The 24,522-nt window shown below is 39.9% G+C and overlaps 1 protein-coding gene across 4 annotated transcripts in view; it reads left to right on the forward strand.

Moving 5' to 3' along the window:
* Positions 1 to 24,522, forward strand: part of slc2a9l2 (solute carrier family 2 member 9, like 2) — a 147,897-nt gene that overhangs the window by 101,472 nt on the left and 21,903 nt on the right. For all 4 annotated transcript variants that reach the window (XM_079682204.1, XM_079682205.1, XM_079682207.1 and 1 more), the window contains one exon: positions 2,935 to 3,062. In XM_079682204.1, the coding sequence (XP_079538330.1) occupies positions 2,935 to 3,062 (128 nt within the window). The remainder of the gene's footprint in view (positions 1 to 2,934; positions 3,063 to 24,522) is intronic.

The raw sequence follows: 24,522 nt of genomic DNA on the forward strand, positions 1-24,522 counted from the left end.
CAGAAGGACCTCATGGTTGACTGTATCAAAGGCTTTGCGTAGATCCAGAAATACTGCACCAACAACACCTCCTTTGTCAACCATTGCTTTGACCTTTTCTATAAAAAAGCAGTTGGCTGTTTCGGTTGAATAATTTGCCCTGAAGCCAAACTGCATGGGATGAAGTTGAAATGGACTGTTGTTTAAGAAGGAGACAAGCTGTTCTGAAACCCACTTCTCAGCCACCTTGGATACTACAGGTAAGATGCTAATTGGGCGGTAGTTGTTGATGTTCAGAGGGTCACCTGACTTGAAAATGGGGGTTACAATTGCAGTCTTCCATGCACTTGGGAATGTCCCATGTAATACAGATGAATTGATGATTTGGGTAAGAGGGCATACTAAGTAATCTTGCAGTGATTTAAGCATTGTAGAATGCATAGCGTATGTGTCCTTAGATGTCGAAGTTTCAAGAGAATTAATAATTGCTTTGGTTTTTAGTTCCGATATGGGTTGAATGCAAAAGGACATCTTACTTTCGTCGACTTTGATAATATGTTCTGCACTCAAAGGAAAGTTCTGTGCAATCTCATCTACAGAGTTGATAAAATATGTATTACAAGCTATGACAAGTTGTTCTGCGTCTTGCACTAGTTTACCATTCTCTTTTAGTTCTAGCTGCTTTTTTGGCCTGTGCTTGATTCCCAGTAAGGTTTTAATCTGTTCCCAAATTATTTTAGTGTTACCTTTTGCCTCATTAATTAATGTTATGAAGAAGTTGGCTTTGGCCTTTCTGATTGTTTGAGTTACTTTGTTACGTAATGAAGTAAACCTATGCCTGTCAGTAGTTAATTTAGTTTTCAGTGTTCTTTTCAGTGCAAAGTCTCTTTCCTTCATCAAGTTCAATATGTCCGTATTGAACCAATGAAGTGCATTGTTTTTGTTTTTTCCATTTTTCTGGAGAACATCTGCACTAAATCATGTAGCTTGGTCGCAAACATTTGGCTGTCTGTTTCTACACTGCTCCCAGTTAGCATACTTTCCCAGTCAGTCTGTTGCACAGCTTGCTCAAAGTTTGCAAATTCATTTTTTGGTATTCTGATGAAAATTAATAGTATATAGTATTAATAGTATATAGTAAATAGGTATAGTGATGAAATTAAATGTTTTATCCACTCTCTCAGGTTTATTACTTAATATTAAGTCTATTTGTGTCTGTGAGGATGAGGTTATTCTGGTTGGTCCTTCTGTCATTTGTGTTAAGTCTAAACTATCTGTGATTTGCTTAAGGGCTTTCCTACTTGTCTTGTCTAAACAGTTACAATTCAGGTCACCAAGCAGTATTAATTCTGTTTTGAAATCACATGCTTTAAGAAGTTTTTTGAATGTGGTGTAGAATTCATTATTTGAAGATGGTGGGCGATAAACAACAATGAGCACAAATGACATTTCAGGGCCAGTATTATTTTTAATCCAAGACATTCCAAGTCAGACTCAGAATTCTCAGAAATGTGATCTTCACATTCTGAAGCCTCTTCCTCTTCCTCTACATAATCTTCAAATGGTTCTCTTTCGTCCAGAATCATTTGCAAGGCCCTCTGAGCAGAGAATCTTTTGAACCAACTTGATCAGTTGTGATAAGGACCCAAACTGGCGAAGCTTTATTTATTGAGTCTTGCCCCATATGTGCAGCTTGAATAGAGTGTGAAAAAAATAAAGATTGGTTGAGAGCAGAAAGGTGTCGGTGCTTGACTTTATCAACAATGTTGTAACCTTGTGTGGGAATGGCAGGGGCAGAAACAAAAAAGTCTCACACACACACACACACACACACACACACACACACACACACACACACACACACACACACACACACACACACACACACACACACACACACACACACACACACACACACACACACACACACACACACACACACACACACACACACACACACACACACACACACACACACAGAGAAGGCCCAGACAGGTGCACAGGACCTACAATCTCCACACTTTAGTTAGCCGCGGGTCCAGTTGACCCGAACACCCTGTATGTAATGTGAATGTGTAGGGGGGGGGGTACAGTGGGTGGTCATTGAAAATGTGTTCTGATATATTTTGTTCACAGAAAATGAGCCAAGGCGATTGAGTGTGGGTTTGAAAAAAATATTTATCATATCATTTTTCTTTAGCTAAATAATGAAAACGGGTCCCACAGACCCGAATACCATACAAGGGTTAAATTATAATTTTATATGTAGGCTGCTGGTTCTCTTTCACAGAGTTAATCACATTTCTACAGCAGTCCCGAAAGGATAAACCAACAGGTCCTTTCGCTTTCTGTTTGAAGGCCAGGTTTTCTGAGAATATGATTCTCAGTTTTCGGATACCCACCTCTACAGATGCCACTAAATCTGGTCCTTGAGGTTGTTTTTGGTACTCTGAAGTTTATTCTTACCATCCAAAGATGTTTGAAAAGTTTATATTTTCATTTCACAAGTTCAACTTGATACAACCAAGATTTCAATGTAGTCAAACAAATTGCTGATTCTATCTTTGTAGTGGCCATGAAACGATAATGTGATTTTTTTTCCAATAAACAGGAGTATGTGTTGTGGGAACAGAACAAGAGGTTCAGACTATCCATAACATAACGTGGCTCTTGTATCAGAAAAAGATGATATCCCTGAAAGGTGGAATCAGCAATTCTGGAGAGAGATTATTGATCATTGAACTCAACACAAATGTAAACTTCTTTATTTCAAGGTTCAAGGCTTTTATTAGCCATACGTACATAGATACAGTGTAGTTATGACGATGAAAATCTTAGGTCACAGGCTCCTCCAACAGTGCAACACAATAAAACTGAAAAAATAGTGCAAGTAAATACAAAAAATAAAATGTCCTGTGATTTGTCGTAACTAATGATCTTCCCCGTCTCTGTCAGGTGGCATCCCCTTCGTGCTGACAGGGGAACTGTTCGAACAGTCCTACAGACCTGCCGCCTTCATGATCGCTGGAATAGTGAACTGGCTGTGTAACTTCGCTGTGGGCCTCCTGTTTCCATTCATTCAAGTGAGTTACCTCATCCAAATCTCTATACGTACACACTGTTAGGGTTTGGAGCTTCCTTTGGAGGCAGTTCAGTTCTGAGTTACAAAGCAATGGACACAAGTGACATTTTCTAAAAGAGGCGTTACAAACAGGTCCTTGTTGGCCACTTAACCTTTCGCAGCCCCTCATTATTCCCTGCTTGTCACAGCCTGTTGCTCTCCACCACCTCTTTACTGGACTCTCAACATATTTGCAATTAGATGTTTCTTTAGTCCCTCCATCACATGTGTATTTATATTATTTGTATATAAGTACTGAGCTCCAATGTTTGTGCTTTGAAGGTTCAGCGAGTGTTCCTGCCTGAACTTCCTGTACGCTTTTGAATTTGATTGAACATCAATACTGTTTTACACAAACAAGCTGTATTGAATGCCTTTAATGAATCATACTTTAAACCTATTGTGTGAATCTTACGCTGGGGTTTTTCAGTTTTTGTGCGGAGAGCTTTAACATTCAGACCTGATATAACACTATGGATCATAAATATGAAAACTCCAGTCCTACTCCCTTTACTGTGAGTGAGTGTGATCTGCTGTCAGGGCAGCGAGGAGCGGCAGCTAAAAGGAAGGATAAAGAAGGATGAAGAAGGATGATCCCCGGGCATCTGCTTTTTTTATAACTAGGATTACAAGACATTGTTTTTTATTTCCCCTGCTAATGTGGGAATCGGTGAATTTTTCAGCTCATAAATGTCTGATATTGTCAGTAAAACATACTGTACAGGGGCACTCACCCATTTAAAACACATTATGTTCTGTTCAGTTATCTTTGGGTATAAGCAGAGGTATTTAGAGTGAAGTAAAAACCCGTTGATGCAATCTGGGTCATTGGGGTGTAATGTAATGTAATGTAACAGCATATTGTGAAGTATCACTAACCAAATGTAAAACATCTTCACTTCAATATGTAATAACACCCACACTAAAATGTCATGTTAAACAAACATTGCAAATAGTGTTAATACACTTATTAACTATGTTATAACCTGGGATAAAGCAACTACAATTGAACATGTATTTCATTTATCTGGGTCTTACTGACTCAAAATAAACATTTTAAAATACAATTCTGTGGAGGAAATTCCACACAAAATCAACCTCTTTGGTAAGAAATTAACAAATAATAGAAGTTTAAAGCAACGTTTTGTTATTTAATAAAGGCAATAAAAGTAAACGCATTTAACGGCGTCGGGCCGAACCACGCCCCTTAGCTTTGATATAATGAGCATATACCACGGCCTGTCGTGAGCTATTGCTTAAGTAAATTACAACAGAAAACAGGTGTTATTAACACAATGAAGTCAAATGTATTCGATTTTTGGTCATTTACAACAGCTATAGTTATGTTTTAAAAAAAAAAATTGTATCTATTTTATATGACTGTTATATTGACTAAATTACTTACCATGTTTCAGATTTGTTCAGATGGTTTTTCTTTCATTTCTTACATATATTGGTAAGAAAGGTACATGATGTTGTGTGAGCGGTGTCAGAGCGTGCGCTGTAGCTGAACAGATCCAGTGTCAGTGGACGATGAGCTGCTGCCGTGCTGCTTTGCCGCTCGGCCTTGTAAGCAAGATGTTGCTGGTGAAATGTGAGACATGACAGGAAAGCTGAATATGAAGTATTCAGGAGTGCTTTTAGAGCCTGATAGGAGATGTAGTGGTTGCTGGCTGCTTCTTGTTTATTTTGGTTCGATTAAGGACATATGCAGAATTGAAGTACATAGCTGTTTTATCTTAGAATAATATGGCCCGAAAAACATTTGCACCTATTAAGCATTTCAAAAAACAGCTAATGAAAGAAACCCTTCTAGGTAAAAACACTCATCAATGAAAGCAGAGATACACAGAATAACAGGGGTGAGGGCCAGACTTTGTCTCTTTTTGAAATGAACGAATCATAAGTGCTCCTATACTGGCATTAAAGGATATAACAGCTACAGTACTTCACCCTTGTGTGGTACAAAGTCTGATTGTCTTTGAATGGGACCTGAGAGACATCTCTACTTTGAGAAGGTAGTTGTGTTTTTTAAGAGTACAATAAAAGAAATTCAACGGACAAGAGCTTATTAGTGTCTGACACTGAATGTTTTTTCTGGAAACAGCAGGGTCCTCTTCCAACTTTAAAACCAGAGTGCAGCTTCATGCGCCTCCACATCACTGCCTCTTCTCATTTGACCTCCTCTCTTTTTCCCTCCGTGCCTCTCCTAAACTCTTTCTTTGGTCTCACGGCTTATTTGTTCCTTTTCTCAGACACTCTCTCTCACTCTTTTTACTTACCACTTTGTAATCTCTTTAATGAAGATAACCTCTTGGGTTTTGTTGTGCTAAAGAATATTGGTTGGTCACTCTTTTTTGACAATTCGATGGGTTGGATGTGTCAAAGTCTTTATTCATCGCATGCACAACAATTACAGAAACTAAATTGTAATCAATAAAATCAATTTTCCTTGGCTGGTGATTGGCTAATTGTTACACAAGCCAAAACATCGTTATGATATCATAAAGTGGCCAAAATCTACGGAGCCTCCTAGGGGACATGGAGAAGAATTTTTATAAGAACAAATAAGATATCGCAAAGACATCTCGCAAAACCCCGTTGCGGTTTGTAGACGGTCCCTCCATGTCCCCTAAGGGGCTCCGTAGAAATCTGATCAGCTCATTTTCAGAGAGGTTTTTATATAAATGGATCAGGACAAAAAGAGAGAATCTTTTTTCCTGAAACTTTCAGAATCTCTTTACACAGAGGGGACAGTGGCGCAAAAAGTGGGTATGCACTATATGCGACGCATAGGGGCGCCACACCAGTGGGGGCGCCCAACAAGCGATGGTAAAAAAAAAAAATTAAATTAAATAAAAATAAAATGGTATTTTCTTTATGTTTCTAAATGGTTTCTGCATTTCCTTAAGGTTTTAAAACATTTTAGAGGAGTAATATGCTAGAGAAGGGCGCCCTATCTCATAAGATTCCATCATAGAATTTTGACATAGAGGAGGGAGCACGAGCAGGGACGCCGTGAACACTGAGGAGCAGGCGCTCGTTGTGAGTTAACGTCAAAAAGAAATCATGGATAAACCAAAAAAGCGGTCGGGGGCAGAAAATAGAAAAAGAAAGAGGGAAAAGGAGACGGCGTGTCAAGGGATGCGACAACAGCTAAATAAGTGGATGTTGAAAGGCAACAGGTAGGAATAGGATGATTTAAAGTGTGACGTCTGTCTGTGCTTGGAAATATTGACTGGCTAGCGTATGCTAACACTGGGGGGCATGTAGCAGCCAAAGGTGGGTGGGTTTATGGCTAGCTTAGAATATGCAAACCAATGTTGCTGCGCCAGCGCTGACATGGAAAGTATGAGGTAGCATGTACAATAAATGACAAGAATCTGGAAAACATAACTAATGCAATAACTCTGGTTTATCATGGAATCATGCACACATTTGCTACCAAATAAGAGGCTTGCAAATGTCAGTTCATGTTAACAGACTGTTCTCAGATTGGCTAGTGTTTGCTAACACTAGCAGCTGAAGTGTGGTTTACGGCTAGCTTTAATGCAAACCGATGTTTCTGATAGCTACATTTAGATTTTGGTTAAACCCCATGCATGTCACGTCCAAATTGTATTAAGGTAAAATAACAACTGGTAAATATAAGGTAGCATGCACAATAAATGTCAAGAAGCTGGAAAACATAGCTAACCATGGAATCATTTAAATATGTTGTGCTGCCATTAGCTGTCTATGTTAGCTGTGCTGTCAGACATACAGGCTATACATCTGTTTGGTGACACAGAAGCTGTTATTACAGGGTCACATCTTTTTACAGGTCTGTGCTAAGTAGCTCTCCGTATTTGTTCTTTTAAAATTCAAAATGTGAATGTACTTTCAACAGCAGCACAACCTTACACGGCATAATAGTGTTTTTTATTTGTTCTTTTAAAATCCAAAATGTGAATGTACTTTCAACAGCAGCACAACCTTACACGGCATAATAGTGTTGTTTTTTTTATTATTAAGTTGCCTTATCACTGGGCTGATATAATAATTTAATTTAGACAGCTGCTTTAACAGTGAATTCATTTTATTCAGGTGTGAGGATGGTGGCTCAGGAAAGACAGGGGAAGGCAACAGGTAGGTCTAACATTAGGTGTAAGTGTAGGGGTCTTGATACCAACAGATTCATTTCTTAATATTATTTTAATATTATTAATAAGGAAAAACTAATATGGAAAATCTATTTCATAATGTTTGTTTGACAATATATCTTAGTGGAAAAGAACACAGGCAAGGAGTGAATGAGACAGACATGAGGTCGGCGATGGCATCAAGTAGAGATGAGACCAGTGATGATGTCAGGTAGTAGGAGTTCTATTAGTTTGACCACACAAAACTCAATGTCCAGTATGGTTTGAAGTTCTGTTGACCAACCTATTCACTGTGTCCTTTTTGGGGATAATAGTGCAGACAGAGATGGAGAGCCACTCACCACAGAGGTGGAATTTGAGGAGATTGTCGAACCGAGAGGTGACGATGAGGTGGAAGAGAATGTCGAACCGAGAGGTGAAGATGAGGTGGAAGAGAATGTGGAACAGAGAGGTGAAGATGAGGTGGAAGAGAATGTCGAACCGAGAGGTGAAGATGAGGTGGAAGAGAATGTGGAACAGAGAGGTGAAGATGAGGTGGAAGAGAATGTCGAACAGAGAGGTGAAGATGAGGTTGTGGAACAGAGAGGTGAAGAGGAGAGGGCTGAGTCAAGGCCTTACTCAGAAGATCCATCAGACTGGCCACCACCACATCAGATTGGGGACTCATTTAGGCAGTGTGTTGTTGAAAATGGCCCACACAAATGTCCTGATGGGCCATATCCAAGATAAGAGAAGTCTAGAAGGTGTTTTTCGAAAGCGTATTGTTTTCGCACAATGTCAAATGGAGAGAAAGTTGCACGAGATTGGTTACTGTATTCTAAAAGTACGAATAAGGTGTATTGTTTTGCGTGGAAACTTTTCGGTGGAGCTAGCGTTGTTGACACACGCTTTGTGGTGGGATATAATAACTGGCAGAGTCTTTCAAAAACGCTGCAGCACCATGAAACCAGTGGTTTACACATCAACGCGTATCTTTTGTGGAAAGAATTAACATCTCGCTTACGCCTTGGTAAGACAATTGACAGTACCTTGCAAAAAGCCATAGAAGCTGAAAAGGCACACTGGAGAAGCGTGTTAACGAGAGTGATCGATTGCATACTCTTTCTCGCAGAAAGGAACTTGCCACTGAGGGGGAAGAATGCTACATTAGGAGATCCTAAAAATGGAAATTTTCTGGGTGTCCTTGAGGTCATAGCACGATATGATGTCACACTAGCAGAGCATCTTAGAAAGGTAGCGGCTAAAAAAACCACAGGATATCTTTCCTGGTGCACTCAGAATGAATTTTTAGATTCAATTGCAGACTGTGTACTTGGTAAAATTTGTGCCCAGGTCAAAGCCTCCAAGTACTTTGCTGTGGAGTTGGATTGCACTCCTGACATTTCAAAGCAGGAGCAGGCCTCAGTCATAATCCGGTATGTTCATACGGACGACAAAAAGAAAGCCACCATCAATGAGTCTTTTGTTGGCTTCATAGTTGTGAAGGACACAACTGGTAAAGGTCTCACAGAAACACTGACTGGGGTGCTGGATAGCCTGGGGTTGGAGTTGAAGAATTGTAGGGGACAGAGTTATGACAATGGCTCGAATATGAGAGGTATACACAAAGGTGTTCAAGCCTTGGTGCAGCAGAAGTGTCCAGAGGCACTATTTATCCCCTGCTGTAGCCACAGTCTCAACCTTCTCCTATGTGATGCTGCATCATCAAACAGAGTGTGTCTTACCTTTTTTGGCACTATCCAGAGACTGTACACCATTTTTTCAGCTTCGGTGAAGAGGTGGGATATCCTCAAAGAGTTTGTGGACATTACTCTAAAGCCTCTCAGTGAAACCAGGTGGGAGGCGAAAATAGACTCTGTCAATGCTGTGCGTTTCCAGTTAGGGGGGATTCTTGACGCTTTGGAAAAGCTTGAGGAAGTGGAAAAAGACGGCAAAACAGTCTCAGAGGCAAAGTCGCTCTCTGGCGAGATTGTTACCATGGAGTTTCTGATGTGCCTCTTGATTTGGTATGATCTATTGTCAGAGATCACGTTTGTTAGCAAGGCAATGCAAGCAGTGAACATTTCGATGGACACTGCCATAAGGATGATCGATTCTCTGAAAGAATTCTTCTGTAAGTATAGAGAGGAGGGGTTTCAGAAATCCCTTGACATTGCACGCAGACTAGCCATTGAGATGGATGCTTCCCCTGACTTTAAGGAAAGACGTTGCAGAAAGCAAAAGAGATTTCATGGAGATGATTCAAGCACTGGCCATTTTGAACAGGAACCTGAGACCCATTTTAGGTGCATGGTTTTTAATGTTATTGTTGACACTGTAATTCAGGAGTTGTCTGACAGATTTTGCAATCTTCAGCTTGTGTCCGAAAAGTTTAAGTTCATTTACAAAATGGAACACATGACAAAAGCTGAGTTGGAGGAATCAGTGACAAGATATGCACTGGCTACCGATGATGTTTCAAGGGATATCATTCAGGAAATTTACCCAGCAAGCCGTCTACTTAGGGGGCATGAAAAGGCTCTGGATAAACTAAATGTCCTCCTACAGGAGAACCTTGATTTGGTTTTCCCAAATCTGACAGTAGCCCTGAGAGTTTTCCTGACAATGCCTATGACAGTTGCCTCTGCCGAGAGATCATTCAGCAAGCTAAAGCTGATTAAAACATACCTTCGTTCCAACATGAGCAATGATCGCTTAACCCAATTAGCAGTCATTTCAATTGAAAACAGTGTGGCACGAACTGTTTCATTCGATGCAATACTAGATAAATTGGGCAAGTGCAAAGGCACGCCATGTTACGATTTAGTAGCAACTAAAGAGTGCTCTACTACAATCTCAGGTAGCAACATTGTTACATAAGCTACATCATTTTTTAATTTTTTTTATTTATTAGCTTATTTGTCAGGGGCCGTGTACAAGACAGTTCAGGTACCAGAGTTAGCTATAAAGTGATTTACATCTGTGGTTGTTGTTAACAGAGTGTGTTCTAATGGATCTTTGTAAGCTTACTTTTGCATTTTAATGTTTTAATGTTTTATGTTGCATTGATTATAATGATTGTAAATGTGTACATTTGTTTATTATTTAATGATGGTAGACCTACAGTGGCTGATATGCTTTAAAATAAACCCTTATTATTTAAAGGCCATGTCCAGCAGACTTATTTATTTATTATTACTATATATATATATATATATATATAATATATATATAAAAAAAAATTTTTTGGGGGGGGGGCGCCAAAATTGTTGCTGCATACCCCCCTGACACAGGGCAGCTGCGCCCCTGAGAGGGGACACATGTTTATTTGATATATTTTACAATATATGAACTGTCCCCTATTTAATTGTCTGTGTCCGAGGGAAATGTATAGCCACTTGTTGGACTACGCACACATGTTAGAGATAATGATGATTCATAAACCCTCCATACATTCTATTTACTTGCTCACTAGAGAGACCCTTTCATTCTTTATTACTGTATTCACTGCAGGAGTAGTGAGTCCATCGTTAGTTCTTCAGATTGAGTGCCGTTGTATAGAGGACTGATGATAGATAATAATAGAAGGGCAGGAGAGCAGCACATAGATATTTGTCTCACGATCCTAGTTTTATGTCACGGTTTTAGTTTGGTCTGTCGTGTCATGGTTTTATTTTTGTTATTCTGTTCTCCCTGTGTCTTGTCTTCCTCCCTGTCGTTAGTTTCCCTGGTGTGTCTGATTGTCTGATTGTGTTCACCTGTTGCCCTTGTGTTTCTCCTTCCCTGCCCGGCTGTTCCTCGTCTCGTGATTACCCCTCCCTGTATTTAGTCTTGTCTCTTCCTGTGTTCGGGGTTGGTTCATTATTTGTCGTTCATGTCTCCCTTCATGTTGGTCACAGTCACCTTTTGTTTGGATGCTACCTCGTACCTGTTCATGGATTCTTGTTTTACCTCGTACCTGTTCATGGATTCTTGTTTTACCTCGTACCTGTTCATGGATCCTTGTTTTACCTCGTACCTGTTCATGGATCCTTGTTTTACCTCGTACCTGTTCATGGATTCTTGTTTTACCTCGTACCTGTTCATGGATTCTTGTTTTACCTCGTACCTGTTCATGGATTCTTGTTTTACCTCGTACCTGTTCATGGATTCTTGTTTTACCTCGTACCTGTTCATGGATTCTTGTTTTTTCAGCTTTTGTAAATAAAGCTCGCCTTTTGTTTCCTTTTGAAACCTGCTTCCTCCTCAATCTGCATTTGGGTCCTATTTTCCCCTATCCTGACAATTTGTGAGGTAGCACGTTAGATAATATACTTGAAGTGGAAATATCAAACCGTGCGAGGTAAGGTAATTGGTTCTGCATATTAAGCATAAGCCCCTTAAGGCTTTTTTTATAAAGTTGTTTCTTAAATGTGCTGTTCTGCAGATGGCTAGTTCTGTAAAAGTTGGTATAAAGACAATCTCCAAAGTTTAAACTCTGAGACAATGTGCTGTCACTTAAGTTTTTATGACTACATAATATGTCATTATTAATATTATATTTGACCTCTTATACACATACTTGTTATGTTCATATAGTTAATTGTTTATCTTTTATTTTATTTCAATGTAAAATGGAACGACTATCACCAAAACCCATTTCTTCTTTAAATGAAGTACTTTGATTCTGATATAAACACTGCATTTCAAATTTAAATCAAAGACATTATAATATTAAAAAATGTATAATTAGTCAATTCCTATCAATTTATTATCTAATTCAAATACACTGTTAGTTTAATTTATTGATGCAGCAGCATGTGTTTCTAATAAACAGATCACATCCAAAGAAGCTTCAATATGACATATATATCTCCATCATCTAACTCTACTCAAGGTCCACTTCCTATTTATCAATCCCACGGCCTCACCTGGTTGGCCAAGAAAAGTGGAAGTCCATAAAGCGAACCGGGAATACAAATCCATAAGCATGAATGAATGAATAGATGCCATATTTGTATAAGGATGTATCTCCTGTAGCTGGAATCAATACAACAATGGCAGTAATTTAAAATGTTTCTCAGGAAAAATATTGTCAGTGCATTTATTCCTGAGGAGGGCACAAACATGTCTGTGATAGTTGTGGTGGTAAGATGTTCTCTTTTAGTGCCTTAGTGTCCCTGTGCCCCAGCGGTGGTTGTGCCTCTGATAGTGAAACCTGTCTGATTTTACAATTTTGGCTCTTGCTCGACAGGACTTAAGCACACATCCAATAAACGTCCTGGGCCCTCGGTGCTGTCGTCTTATTCCATTAATGCTCCCCAAGCCTCTGCTGCCTTTTTACATTTGACTGATGTGACTAAACATTAGAGAGCCTTCTGAGAAAACGCTGTAGAATTTTCAGTTGGTAGATTTCAAAGCAGGTTCGTATAAAAACAAATGGAATCTGCCAAACCCTTGATAAAAGGACAGAGAACAGATCTGCTGCTTTGTTCAAATGAATTCAGTGTCTGTCGGAGATAGGAACAGCTCCCTGCCGACCTGACCATCCAGACGCACAACCCCAGAGAGATTAGGTTCTCAAGGTAATCTACTCGTAGTCTCGGGGGGGTCAAATGAACTGACACCCATTTGAACAAGACCTATGATGTGGCATGCCCTGTGCAGAGGAGGAGCTGTGACCTATGTGGTAATTACGGTACACTTCTTTCTACACATATGAGCCAAACCAGCCTCCTTCACAGACCAGTGGCAGAGAAAATGAGACATCCTTTATTTCTTCCACATCTAGGAAATGATCAATGATGTGGAGCAAAAGGACAGTACAGATGAAAGGCAAACATTAAAAAAACTAACATATAAAATAAAGGGGCAAGATGAAAATAAGTAAGATGAAATCAAAAAGGTACAAATCTGTGGTAAAATAAGGAAAGAAAGTCAAAATAGCATCAAACAAAAGTAATAAATAGTAAGAAGTACAACAGTGGTGTTACAATGAGAAGTGTGTGTGTGTGTGTGTGTGTGTGTGTGTGTGTGTGTGTGTGTGTGTGTGTGTGTGTGTGTGTGTGTGTGTGTGTGTGTGTGTGTGTGTGTGTGTGTGTGTGTGTGTGTGTGTGTGTGTGTGTGTGTGTGTGTGTGTGTGGTTCACTGGGGACTGTGGTGGTTGTACAGTGTGACCGCTACAGGAGGAAAGGAGCTGCGGTATCTGTGTGTGAGACACCGCAGCGAAGCCGCCTGTCACTGAACAAGCTGCTCGGTGCTGACAAAGCGTCCTTAAGGGGGGGGGGATGTTGTTCAACAGTGATGACAGCCCAGCCATCATTTGAGCTCAGGCTTTCTAGAGCCCGATAATGAGCAGTGAGATCAATGTAGACACCCTGGACTGTCAGGGGCTTATTCACATTCTTCTTAAGGGGGGACACTACCTGGTGAAAAGGGAGGAGGAGGAGGCATGTGTTAAGTCTCATGTTCATTCATTTGATATTTTATGGGTGATGTGTCAGTTTACTCCCGCTTGTTGCTGATATGATTTTTATATGATTTTATTTTTTCTCTTCACCTTTTTTTGGCATTGACAGTGGGAGGGGTTGAGCCTGCGAGTGGCCGCACTCACACATGCCAATTCATAATTTGGAAAACTTTTGAAACAGAAAATAACGGAAACCTTGAACAATGGATAAAGCCAAGTACAAAATGTTGCTTTCGCTTTGCTGCCATATTTGCGTCCACTCTTGTACAGAGGGGATTTTAGATGTATCCTGTTCAACTCCATAAATCAGACAATACTATCAACAGCCAAGAGAAAAATAAATTCTTGCTACGATTTTTGGAAAATGTTCTATGAATCAGGCTATGAATGATTTATGGACAGACCTATCTGTAAAAACCCTTAGAATATAGATAGGAGTGACACTGGAAAGTTTGTATACGTGCTAATGAAGTGACATTTTCTTGCTCAAAGAATGAGAACATCTCTTAGCCTTTAAAGGTATTTCATGTAACATTTACCATTATGTAATTAATGTAAACTCATAACTTTAAAGAAACCCACGGAACTCCCAAATGATCTTTTATGTATTACAAGAGCTCGGGAAATGTAATTCCATATGCATAATGGGCTGTCAAGTTCTACTTTAGTTGAATTAAGGAATCTAGAAGGCAATAAACAAAGTGTAGGGAAATAAACACCTTCATTTGTATTTTGGACCTTTTCTTTCCATGAGTCTGAAATGAGATGGGAGTAAAATAGCCCAAACTCTCAACATTGACCAGTGAATGAAGAGATGAAGAGAAACCCATCACAGTGGGCACCAAAGCATGCTTAGCTTGCGGGCAACCCGGACAGCTCTGAGACAAACTGGACCACTGAGACCATCTGCAGTTTGCCGGCCGTCGCCTGCAGCACGGCTGTCTTCAGCAACAACATCTTCCTTTGGAATTTCTCAAAAGGATTTTGTGTGAGGGTGTCGGACAAAACCAAGGTCGGATCTGATAATCATACCACAGGGTTAGAGTATTCCTTTTGTGATACTCCCCCCTATGGATCAGCACACAAAAGCTTTTCCTTCATCTTTCATACCCAGTAAGAACAACAGATCAGAGCTAAAACTCGCCTGATGTTAGAAAATTTGTAAACATGTGCTACTTTTTGTGTGAATACTTTGAATGGTTTCCATACTGCCAGTGGACACACTGTGTGGCAGCATCCAGGTTGAGCCCAACACAAGCCAGATCCCAGAGGGCTATCCACAGTGAGAATGTCTAACCTCGCTGTACGCCTCGAATAAAAACTTGATCACTCTGGCTGTGCCGGTGGCATTGGGCCGAGCAGAGAGCCAGACAGCAGTTTGTCTGGCCACCTGCGGGAATCATTTTCTACCTGACAGAAGGGCACTGTGCTTTTGTTCGGGAGGAAAGTTTATCCAAGGTCTTAGCCAAGCCTGGTTTAGTCGGCCCCCTGCTCCTCGGGGCACAAGCAGATGTAACCTGTTGTTAAGGTTGACTGTTTGGGAGGTTTTATCTTTCCTCTGAATCTGGCAATGTATATGTATTACTATTAAATACAGGTGCGATGATAAGTTGAAGCCAAGTTGGAAAATCCACAAAAATACAATTTACAGCACAAACACCCCAATAATATCGCAATTTGCATTTTAAATTACTTGGTGCATAATTCGCAGCATATTTGTTTTTTATCCCTTTTGGTCTATTTAATTTGTTCGTGATTTCTTTATTATTTTTGGGGCTTTTTAGCCTTTATAAGCACACCTGAAGTGAGACAGAAAAGGGGGTAGAAGGAGTCGATGTGCAGCAAAGCGCCGCGGGTCAGATTTGAACCCGGTTTTAATCACATGATAGTGCAGGGAATAATGTCTTCTTATGGCAAGAAGCAACCCATGGATCTAAAACACTGTGAGCCTTACTTGTTCTTAACTTAATGCGACAACTGAAACTACACCAGCAGCTCGGCCGTGTCTCTTGTTACTGAGCCCAGACTGAACTCTCTGAGCAATTTATTTCTGGCACATCCACCGCAAAGCCAGGGGGGTGTTTTTCTATAACATTCAATTCTAACTTCCCGCTTGGTTACAGCAATCTTTACTGAGGTGTGCTGCTGTGTATCTATAGCCATAGCTTTGATTTGCTGACTTCTCCTATGTTTCATCATTGTAGAATGATGGCATTGAAAAACAATCTTGTCTGTTGACGTGAGATTTCTCCCCATTACATTACATGACATTACACTGCATTTAGCCGACGCTTTTATCCAAAGCTACTTACAATAAGTAAGTGACTCTGATGTGACATATTATAGCCCTTATAGCTGAAAGATATATAAAGCTCAACAAATTAGGAGACCACTGCAGCATGATCAGTTTCTCTGGTTTTACTATCTATATGTTTGAGTAAGATGAACATATTTTCATTTCATTCTGTATTCTCTACTGACTACATTTCTCTGTGTTGGAATTCAACAGGCACTGGACAGGAATGGCTGACATATATGTAGAGATTGAGATTTAAGAAAATGTGTGGATTGGTCTTTTAATTTTGTTCAGAGCGGATATATATAATTTACAGAGTTAATATTCTCTGAATCCTCAAATATTCTCGTAAATTACAAAGACATATTTGCAAGAAAACTCTCCCAGAGAATTTCTGTTTCCATCACTGTTGTGAACTACAATGGCCTTAAAATGCTACAGACAAACACTTCCTGAGGAAAGATTTGTTTTTCATTAAATATATGTTTTTGCCGTGTCATGTCGTTAGACTACAATTCCCTTAAGTTATTTGTGCACACATAAAATACTACAAATTAATTTTGTCAATACTCTTAATCTTCCCACTTTGAGGGAGTTGACCCATTAAGTGCCGCCTCAATAGACAAAAAATTCTGCTTTTAGTGAAGTACTGAAAGTTAATCAGACGTGCCGTAGAGAAGGATAAAAGACGAAGGTACCTTGAGTCAAAGCAAAGGAATAAGTAGCAGTAAACAGCTGGAGGATTTATCTGATCTGCAGTGAGGATGTGTAAACAAAATAATGAGCCTGATTATGTGCTCCTTACTGAAGATTCGCTTTTTTTAATTATTGGGATGAAGAAGAAGAGAAGGATAACAGAGTTAGGGGAAAAAAGTGAACCATAGCCGGTATGTTCATTCTGTATTAACTGACTTACCCTCTCGCCGTTGTGCTTAATTTCCCTCTCTCTTTGATTTTTCGGAGCCGTCTTTAATATCTCGTCAGTGTTACAAATAAGTCCACTTATTTCCACCAGGTTGTATCCAACTCCCCGCGAGGAACTTTGAGGCTTGGTTTATAACCTTTCACAGATCTGTTTCATCTCTGTTTGTCAAATCTGTACATTTCTCTCGAGTGGTATACATCCGCTCAATCTATTTATAAAGTAAACAAGACTAGAGGTTGTTATTTAAGAGCAGAGAGTTCCAAACCAATCTGCCATTTAAGTTTGAAATGGTCACGTCTGAAAAGCCTGACCTCTTATTTCCTTGCCCACTCACTTTTGCTTCAGCCTTTTGCTTCTTTTTCTCTGAGAGTTGCGCCTTCCTCCTTTCTGATCCTTTGCAGTCTAACTCACAACATTCTCCCAAGGGTTATTGTTCACTGACTAGACTTCACTTGCTGCTCCATTGACCTTTCATTTTCACTCTCTCCAGTGCCATATCTGTCCTACTAGTGAATTTGAGTTCAAAATGTACTTTCCTTTAAGCTCCGTTTTGGTCCTCACCAACTCCTTGGGGAAATACCTGGCTGAATCCTATATGTTCATTGCAGGGTTTTGAGTCATTTTTTGTTTCCTGCTACTGCCAATAATGACGCGACCAGTGTGAGTGAATTCAAATGATACATTTGTAAAACAAAATCATTGCTTCATAGAGCTGAGGGGAACTGCAGGGTCAGGTGATTATTCACCAAAGTATCCCTATTCACAAACAAACATGTACGTAATATAGACCCTCCAGGAAAACGCGATTCTGCGATCGCGTTTTTCTGGAGGGTCTAGTAATAGCTCAGCCATTGTTAATAATTTCCAAAAATGCCTTCTTGAAACACAAGGTGCCATTATCTGAAAACGATCTGAAAAAGTCTTAAAAGAAACCTGAAAACAATGGCAGGCCGTAATTGTTACCTACATGTGTCGTAACTGACAGTTGCATTGTACATATTCTGTTTATATTTCATAATGTGAGCAAAGTCCCACGGTCTGCTTTATAATTGCCCTCTGTGCCGAGGACACGGCTCTACTTTTATTAGAGGCAAACTCTGCCCTCGGTCATTATGTCCCACTTGTCCCTCATTAGATCCTAATAGCATTCGACATTTCCATCTTCCTGAGCTGAAAGAATATACGCTGAAGTTCATACCCTTTCTAACTTACAGTTTGTTCAGCTCATTCGAACACTTCTTTACTTTTCCACTCTAGTCTTCATCTGCAGGAAGAGTTGGGGCTTGTTTTTAGTTGTTTACAAAAAATAAATTGTTAATAGATGTACCTGGTGCCCTTAGAAAACCTTTGCTTAAGTGCTTTCATCGTTCAAAGAAATTATATTGGAGAGATTTATTTTTTTTGCAGTTATTTCAGTCAGTAACATGACTGAAAAAAGGTTTGCACACGAAAACCACATACCGTACTCTGCAGGGCATAGGAAATAAATAAATAATATTTGATTTATGATTAAAAGAAAGCAAAAAGGTACACACATTTCTTACTTCATATTGCAGCATGTCCTTTACCAACCTGATGATTATTCTGACGTTGGAAACATCTTTGCAGTAAATTGCTTTGTTAAAAAGCAATTTAGCTTTGAATACCCTTAACAAATCCTTGTATGACCTTAACTGAATGCAGGAATACAGATGTAAAGCTCTGAGTGGAAGGACTGCTAATACGGATAAATGTTCACATGTTCAGGTCTCTACTCAATGCACCTTGAGTAATTACATTTAATTTGCAATATATTCTGCACCGAGACATTCAGACAGCTCTCACCTGCTTATGTTAATTAAACAGGATGCTATATGGACTTATATTGTTAATGTATCTACTATTAAATCATTCTGTCTGGAATTTGTTCAGGGCTAAAAGAAACATATATTTGAAGTTGGCCTTTCCAGTCCTGAATGAGATGTCCAAACACTCCTCTTCCCTCTGTTCCTGGTGTACATGCGTGAGCGTCATGGCAGTGTAAATCTGGAATGCGTTTGACCTCTATTCATTGCAGCTGAATGCAGGCATTTAGCGCCAGGCATTTAGCGGGACTTTGGCAAACAGGATTGAGTTACAGTCACTGCTGAGAATAAGCAAGAAGGACATGAGCCCACGGTGTAATCTTTTTAAATCATAGAAACCGGAGCAGGGACTCAGAGATTCATTCATGTATATCATGTGCTGTATCCAAAAATAAAGCTAATGTGACAGAACTATCCTAATTACATTGCATCACAGTACATCCACCTTCATTACAGCATGACTTTTTGTTCTTGCAAGTGCATGTGCAGTTTTCACAATACAGCTCGAGACATTCAAGTGGTAATAGACCAGTGTTTTGCTTATCCTCTCCTATCATTATCAAGTAAATGTTAATTGCACAAGAAATAAAATCATCATCATTATTTGGATCGTTCCTAATACGCTTTGCTTTCACTTTGCAAAAAACTCTTGATTCACGGCTCTTAATGACTTTTGTTTATTTGAGGGGAAAAGGCAGAGGGTGGAACACAATAATGAAGTGCAGTTCAGTGCAGTGAAGACAACTCTTTTCCACTGTAGGAGGAAGCACGCGTTTCAAAAGTCACCACTTGACGTCTTATGCTCGTTTGCACATTGGTTGGCACATCATGCATTCATTTGCATAACACTTAGTGGTGGTGTTGTTTGCAGCGAAGTAGAAACCTTGTGAGGATGGCAGATCAACCTTGAACCTATTACTCTGATTAATAATTTATAATATCATGCATCAACTAATTATTTCTTGCTTTGCCAATGATGGTTTGAATAAGTCGCTAAAAAGGGCAGCTGTGGGATGGGAAAACGACAAGCTAACTCTTATGTCTTTGTGACAGCCGCAGCAACAACAATACCTGAATGCTTAAAAACTCTAGGGGGGGGGGGGGGTTGTCTGTAGTCACTTGGATGGAGTTGAGGAACAATATTGCACAAGGTTGAGGGAAGGAGGAGGAGAATTAACAGTTACTAGTAGCATACTGTAGGCTATTGGCAGTAGATTCACTTTTTCAATATTAAAATGCATTATTCCATCCAAGGACACACATACATTAACGCACACACAGGAAATGAAACTTTTACTGTAAATTGAAGGACATGTTCGAAACGAGAAAGAGAAAAATGTCAGCACAAAAGTTTGAGATCTGAGTGAATCTTTGCTTGCAGCATGGTGGACATTGAACTGACATTGTGTTGACCTTCCATCAAATGTTCTCTGCCCGTATTCACTGCACCCCCTGCAGACAAACCAAGGTTCGTCCTTTCAGCCAGCTGCACCAGTGGGTCATACAGTATGTGGGAGAATAAGAGTGAACTAAAATAGCTGAAAAAGGGCATATCAAACACAAAGACAGTGGTTTCTTAGAGAAAGAAGATATTTTTCTAACAGGGTCAGTCAAATGCAGAGGATGAAACAGCAACAGAGCTAAACAAATATGACAAGAAATCAGATCACAAAGGGCAACACATATCGGTACTTAAACATTTTTCCTTTTCACATCAAGAACCGATGTGTTTATAAAGATATAAATACTGAAAGGTGCACTATGGATTTTAAAATTCAAAGGACTTTCACCCACGGTCAGTTTGTGTCCTGCAGTAAACAGGAATTATATATTTGACACATAACATCCCTTCTTAAGTAACGCCACTTCCATAGTTGATTTGGATGCAGGTGTAAATGCCACAAAATACTAGTACACACGAAAAACAAACAAAAAAGAATGTTCAGAAGATATCATGCAAACAATTGCATGATGAAAGGTTATATATAACTCAAATGAAAAATAAGTATTTCACATCAACTCATGCACCCTGTCAGTTATCATTCCACAGTAATAATGTGTCAAAAATGTACGTGATTGTGTCAGTTTTCCAGGGAAAAATCCAATAAAACACCAATTAAGAATTATTACGCAATGTTGTGTGTAGCAAATAGCACTCTAACACCATAAAAGATACGTTTCTGTTACCATGAGTAAAGCATTCTTTTACTGAGGAAGGCATTTTAAAATGTGAAGTGATGAAAACTGGTTTTGGCAGAAACATATGGTGTGTGTAATCCTATAAGCTATCTTTTCAATGTTCATAATGATGAGAAGGGGCTTGTCAGGGAGGGGCCAGATCTACATTTGTATGCGGAGCGTCAACTCGAGAGGGTGGGCAGATCCACAGGACACTAATTACTCACCTCCTCTTTGTCTCTTCATTTCACATCACTTCCTGATGCCCGATTGGAACTAGTGAGCGTGTATATTTATTTATATTTTAACATCTGTCGGCCTGAACAGTAAGACAGAGAGCAGCGATGTAATGTGATGATCAAATAAATGGCTCCTTCATTTAATGGATGAACAATGAGACTGGTGGAAATAGATGTCAGTCACTGAAGGTCAGGTTGAAGTGGAGCTGAATATGTAATAAGACAGACAGAAGAGGCATACAGCAAAGAGGTAGTGATGCCACAGGAGACCTACATAAATAGATCTAGAGAGGTTAGGAAAGAGCAGAGGAGACAGAGCAGACCAAGGCGAGAAACGCAGAGACAAGGGTGAGAGAGAGAAGGCGACATGCGGTTATTTTTAGCCACCCAGTGCCACACATATTGCAGTGTTAGTTTTGTTTGCTGGGGTTTTGCCAGGCCCACGTCACAGATCAAAGCAGTGACTCGCAGCTCACTGACGGCCACCTGAAACATGTTCTGACCCTGTTCAGACATCACACTGCTCGCCTGTCACATTTCTTCTCGCCACCGCTGACGTCACCCTGGGTTATGCAGGGGGGATGAGTCTAGAATTTGAGGGCAGACTGTGACACTGTTATGTAAAACAGTTTTTAAACTCTGTTAAGACTTCAATTTAAAGCCCTAACTTTGACTTAATAAGCTGTACATTTTTTAAGGAAACATTGAATCTTTAAAGAGTCCCTATTGTCTTTTTGTTGGGTTTTCTCTTTCCTGTTGTGTGTTATAGGCGTGTATTATGTGCATGCAAATGGTCTGCAAAGGCTACGACCCTAAAGTTGTAGCCTTTAGGATTCCGGAATACAAGACATCAGGCTCCTGGACAAACAATTGTTGAAGTCCCCCAACCGCTCCTTTAAAGAAGCAAGACATAAAGGACACAGCCTTATCGTTCGTAGTTGTTTTGTTTCTCTCTGCGAGGTTTGTGTCATTTTGCGGTTGTTTGACTGCTCACCAGCAAGGACAGTCATTTGATGAATGGGTCGCTTCACACTGAAGTTCTGATACCAGTAAGCCAACATCCTGTCACTGTCTGCCCCGCCTTTGAGCTTCTGACATCAATAATTTAGGTTAGACTCAATCTGATTTGGTGATTTGTTTATTCCCACGCGGAGTTTTGAATCATGTTTTTATCTTGGAATTCTACCAAGACAGTGTGGAGCATTGTTATGCTCCAGAGATGAGCGGGAATCTCTTTGTTTCCATTCAAAAGAGCCTCTGCTTTTCAAGTGTAGTCAATGTGTAGCATGGTTGCCATGGTCATACCGACAATGCAATACCGATTCCTGGAAAAGAAACCTCTTACATATTTCCCATCTTAAAATAATAACATGTTATACAACAACAGTGCAGCAGTTGACCCCAATGTTGATGTCAAACACTCTATGGAAGATCGACCCCCATCAGTAGTTTTCCTGTTGACCTGGTGTCTGCAGCCCATGGCAGTTTGTCACACTCACTGCCTGCCACACAACTATCTTATTTAGCCAGCCCTCTTCTTCTTTTTGTTTGTATGTCTCATTATGTGGGCAGAGATCCACATTATGAGGAAATGGTCCATTAAATCGGCCATATTCTGCTCATTTTCAGGATTTCTTATTATTATGTTGTGCTTCTACTGTGACATGTTGCATGCTTCAATGTTCAAAAAGCTCTTTATTTTTCTCATACTGCCTGTGCTGCAGCACCTCTTTTCACCCTCTGTCTGAAACCAGAGCCCAGTCTGCTCTGATTAGTTAGCTGGTCAACTTTGTTGAGATTGGTCAATCGCTTAGAGATATCCCGCCACTTAGCCTATCACATACAATGTATGCATAGTAGGGGTGTAACGGTACACGTACCGAAATTATTCGGTACGAGCCCTTCGGTTCGGTAGCGAAGTGTACCGAACTAATATAACGTTAAACGTAAAAAATTTAGAACGTGAAGAACTTTTTCGAAGTAATCTCAGGTGCTGCGTCGCAGCATTCAGAGTAATTTGCTCACATTGGGTTCAACGCGTCATAGAGCGACCAAGTTATTTCATTGGACGAGAGGCATACTATGAGAGCTGGTCACAGGGATGCGTTCAAATGTAGTCAGTAATTTGAGGAACTGGCGAAATGGCGAACGCAGATAAAGTTGAGCTCGAAAATCCTCGAGCATCATTGAAGTCTCCGGTTTGGGAACATTTTGGTTTCGCAGTTACGTACAAGGATGACGGACAAAGACAGGTGGACTGAACCAAAGCTGTTTGTCGGCATTGTTTAACTAAAATTGGTTACGCGGCTGGCAATACATCAAACTTGCACACTCATTTGAAAAGGCATCACCCGAACGTGAATATCCCCGGTACCAAAAGAAAAAAGACTGAAGTGCAAACCCAACTCCCACTAGCATTTAAGCCTCCACCACTCGCAAAAAGTTAGACCGAGCCAAAGCTATTACAAACGCCAAATATCTTTATGTTGCCATGTTAGCAAAGCGCTATCTGGCTGTATTTGCTACCTCTGTCCCTAGCGAGAGGGTGTTGTCCACAGAAGGAGACATTGTTAGTGCCAGCAGATCTGCTCTTCCGGCAAGCAATGTGGACAAGTTCATTATTCTTTAAAAAAACATGAAATGACAAGCAAGCAAGTCATAATGTCAAACTGGCTGCTTAGGTACTAGTACAGTTCAAATACAGATTATTCCAGTTCATCGAAACGCTGCACCTTAATGTTTATTTTATTATATTTTGTATTTATTTGAGTGAATACATTATTCACAGTTTAATAATCATTTAAAAAAAAAAAAAAAAAATGTTTTATGTTTTGTGATCATTTGTTCTGCTGTACCGAAAACGTACCGAACCGAACCGTGACCTAAAATCCGAGGTACGTACCGAACCGAAATGTTTGTGAACCGTTACACCCCTAGTTCATAGTTAGATAGTGATGTCACTATGTCGCAGTAGTAAACAAAGGAGTCCAATCAAGGCAAAGGGGGGAGGGTGTGGGAGAGAAACTCCCTCTGGCTTGAACTTTGGGATTTCATCCTTTTCAGACCATTTATACGCACACCTTCAGGACATTGATAGCACATTTCCCATGTCAGAACATATTCTTTTTGTTTAATAAAGCAGGCAAAAAGGAAAGAAAATAAATACGAGGACAGTGACAATAAATAGCAAGCCTTCACTTTCATTTTTGTAATCCAATCAGGTATCGACCATGATAATTTATTAACAGAGTCATCTTTCAAGGATTTATATGACTACCACTTAGGATTGTTGAGAACCACAGTACTGGGATATGCACGAGGGGTTATTTAAAATGTCCATGAAAAGTATGACCTTTTCTGAACCCACAAGC

Source organism: Notothenia rossii (assembly GCF_949606895.1).
Source record: "Notothenia rossii genome assembly, chromosome: 5".
Taxonomy (NCBI): Eukaryota; Metazoa; Chordata; class Actinopteri; order Perciformes; family Nototheniidae; genus Notothenia; species Notothenia rossii.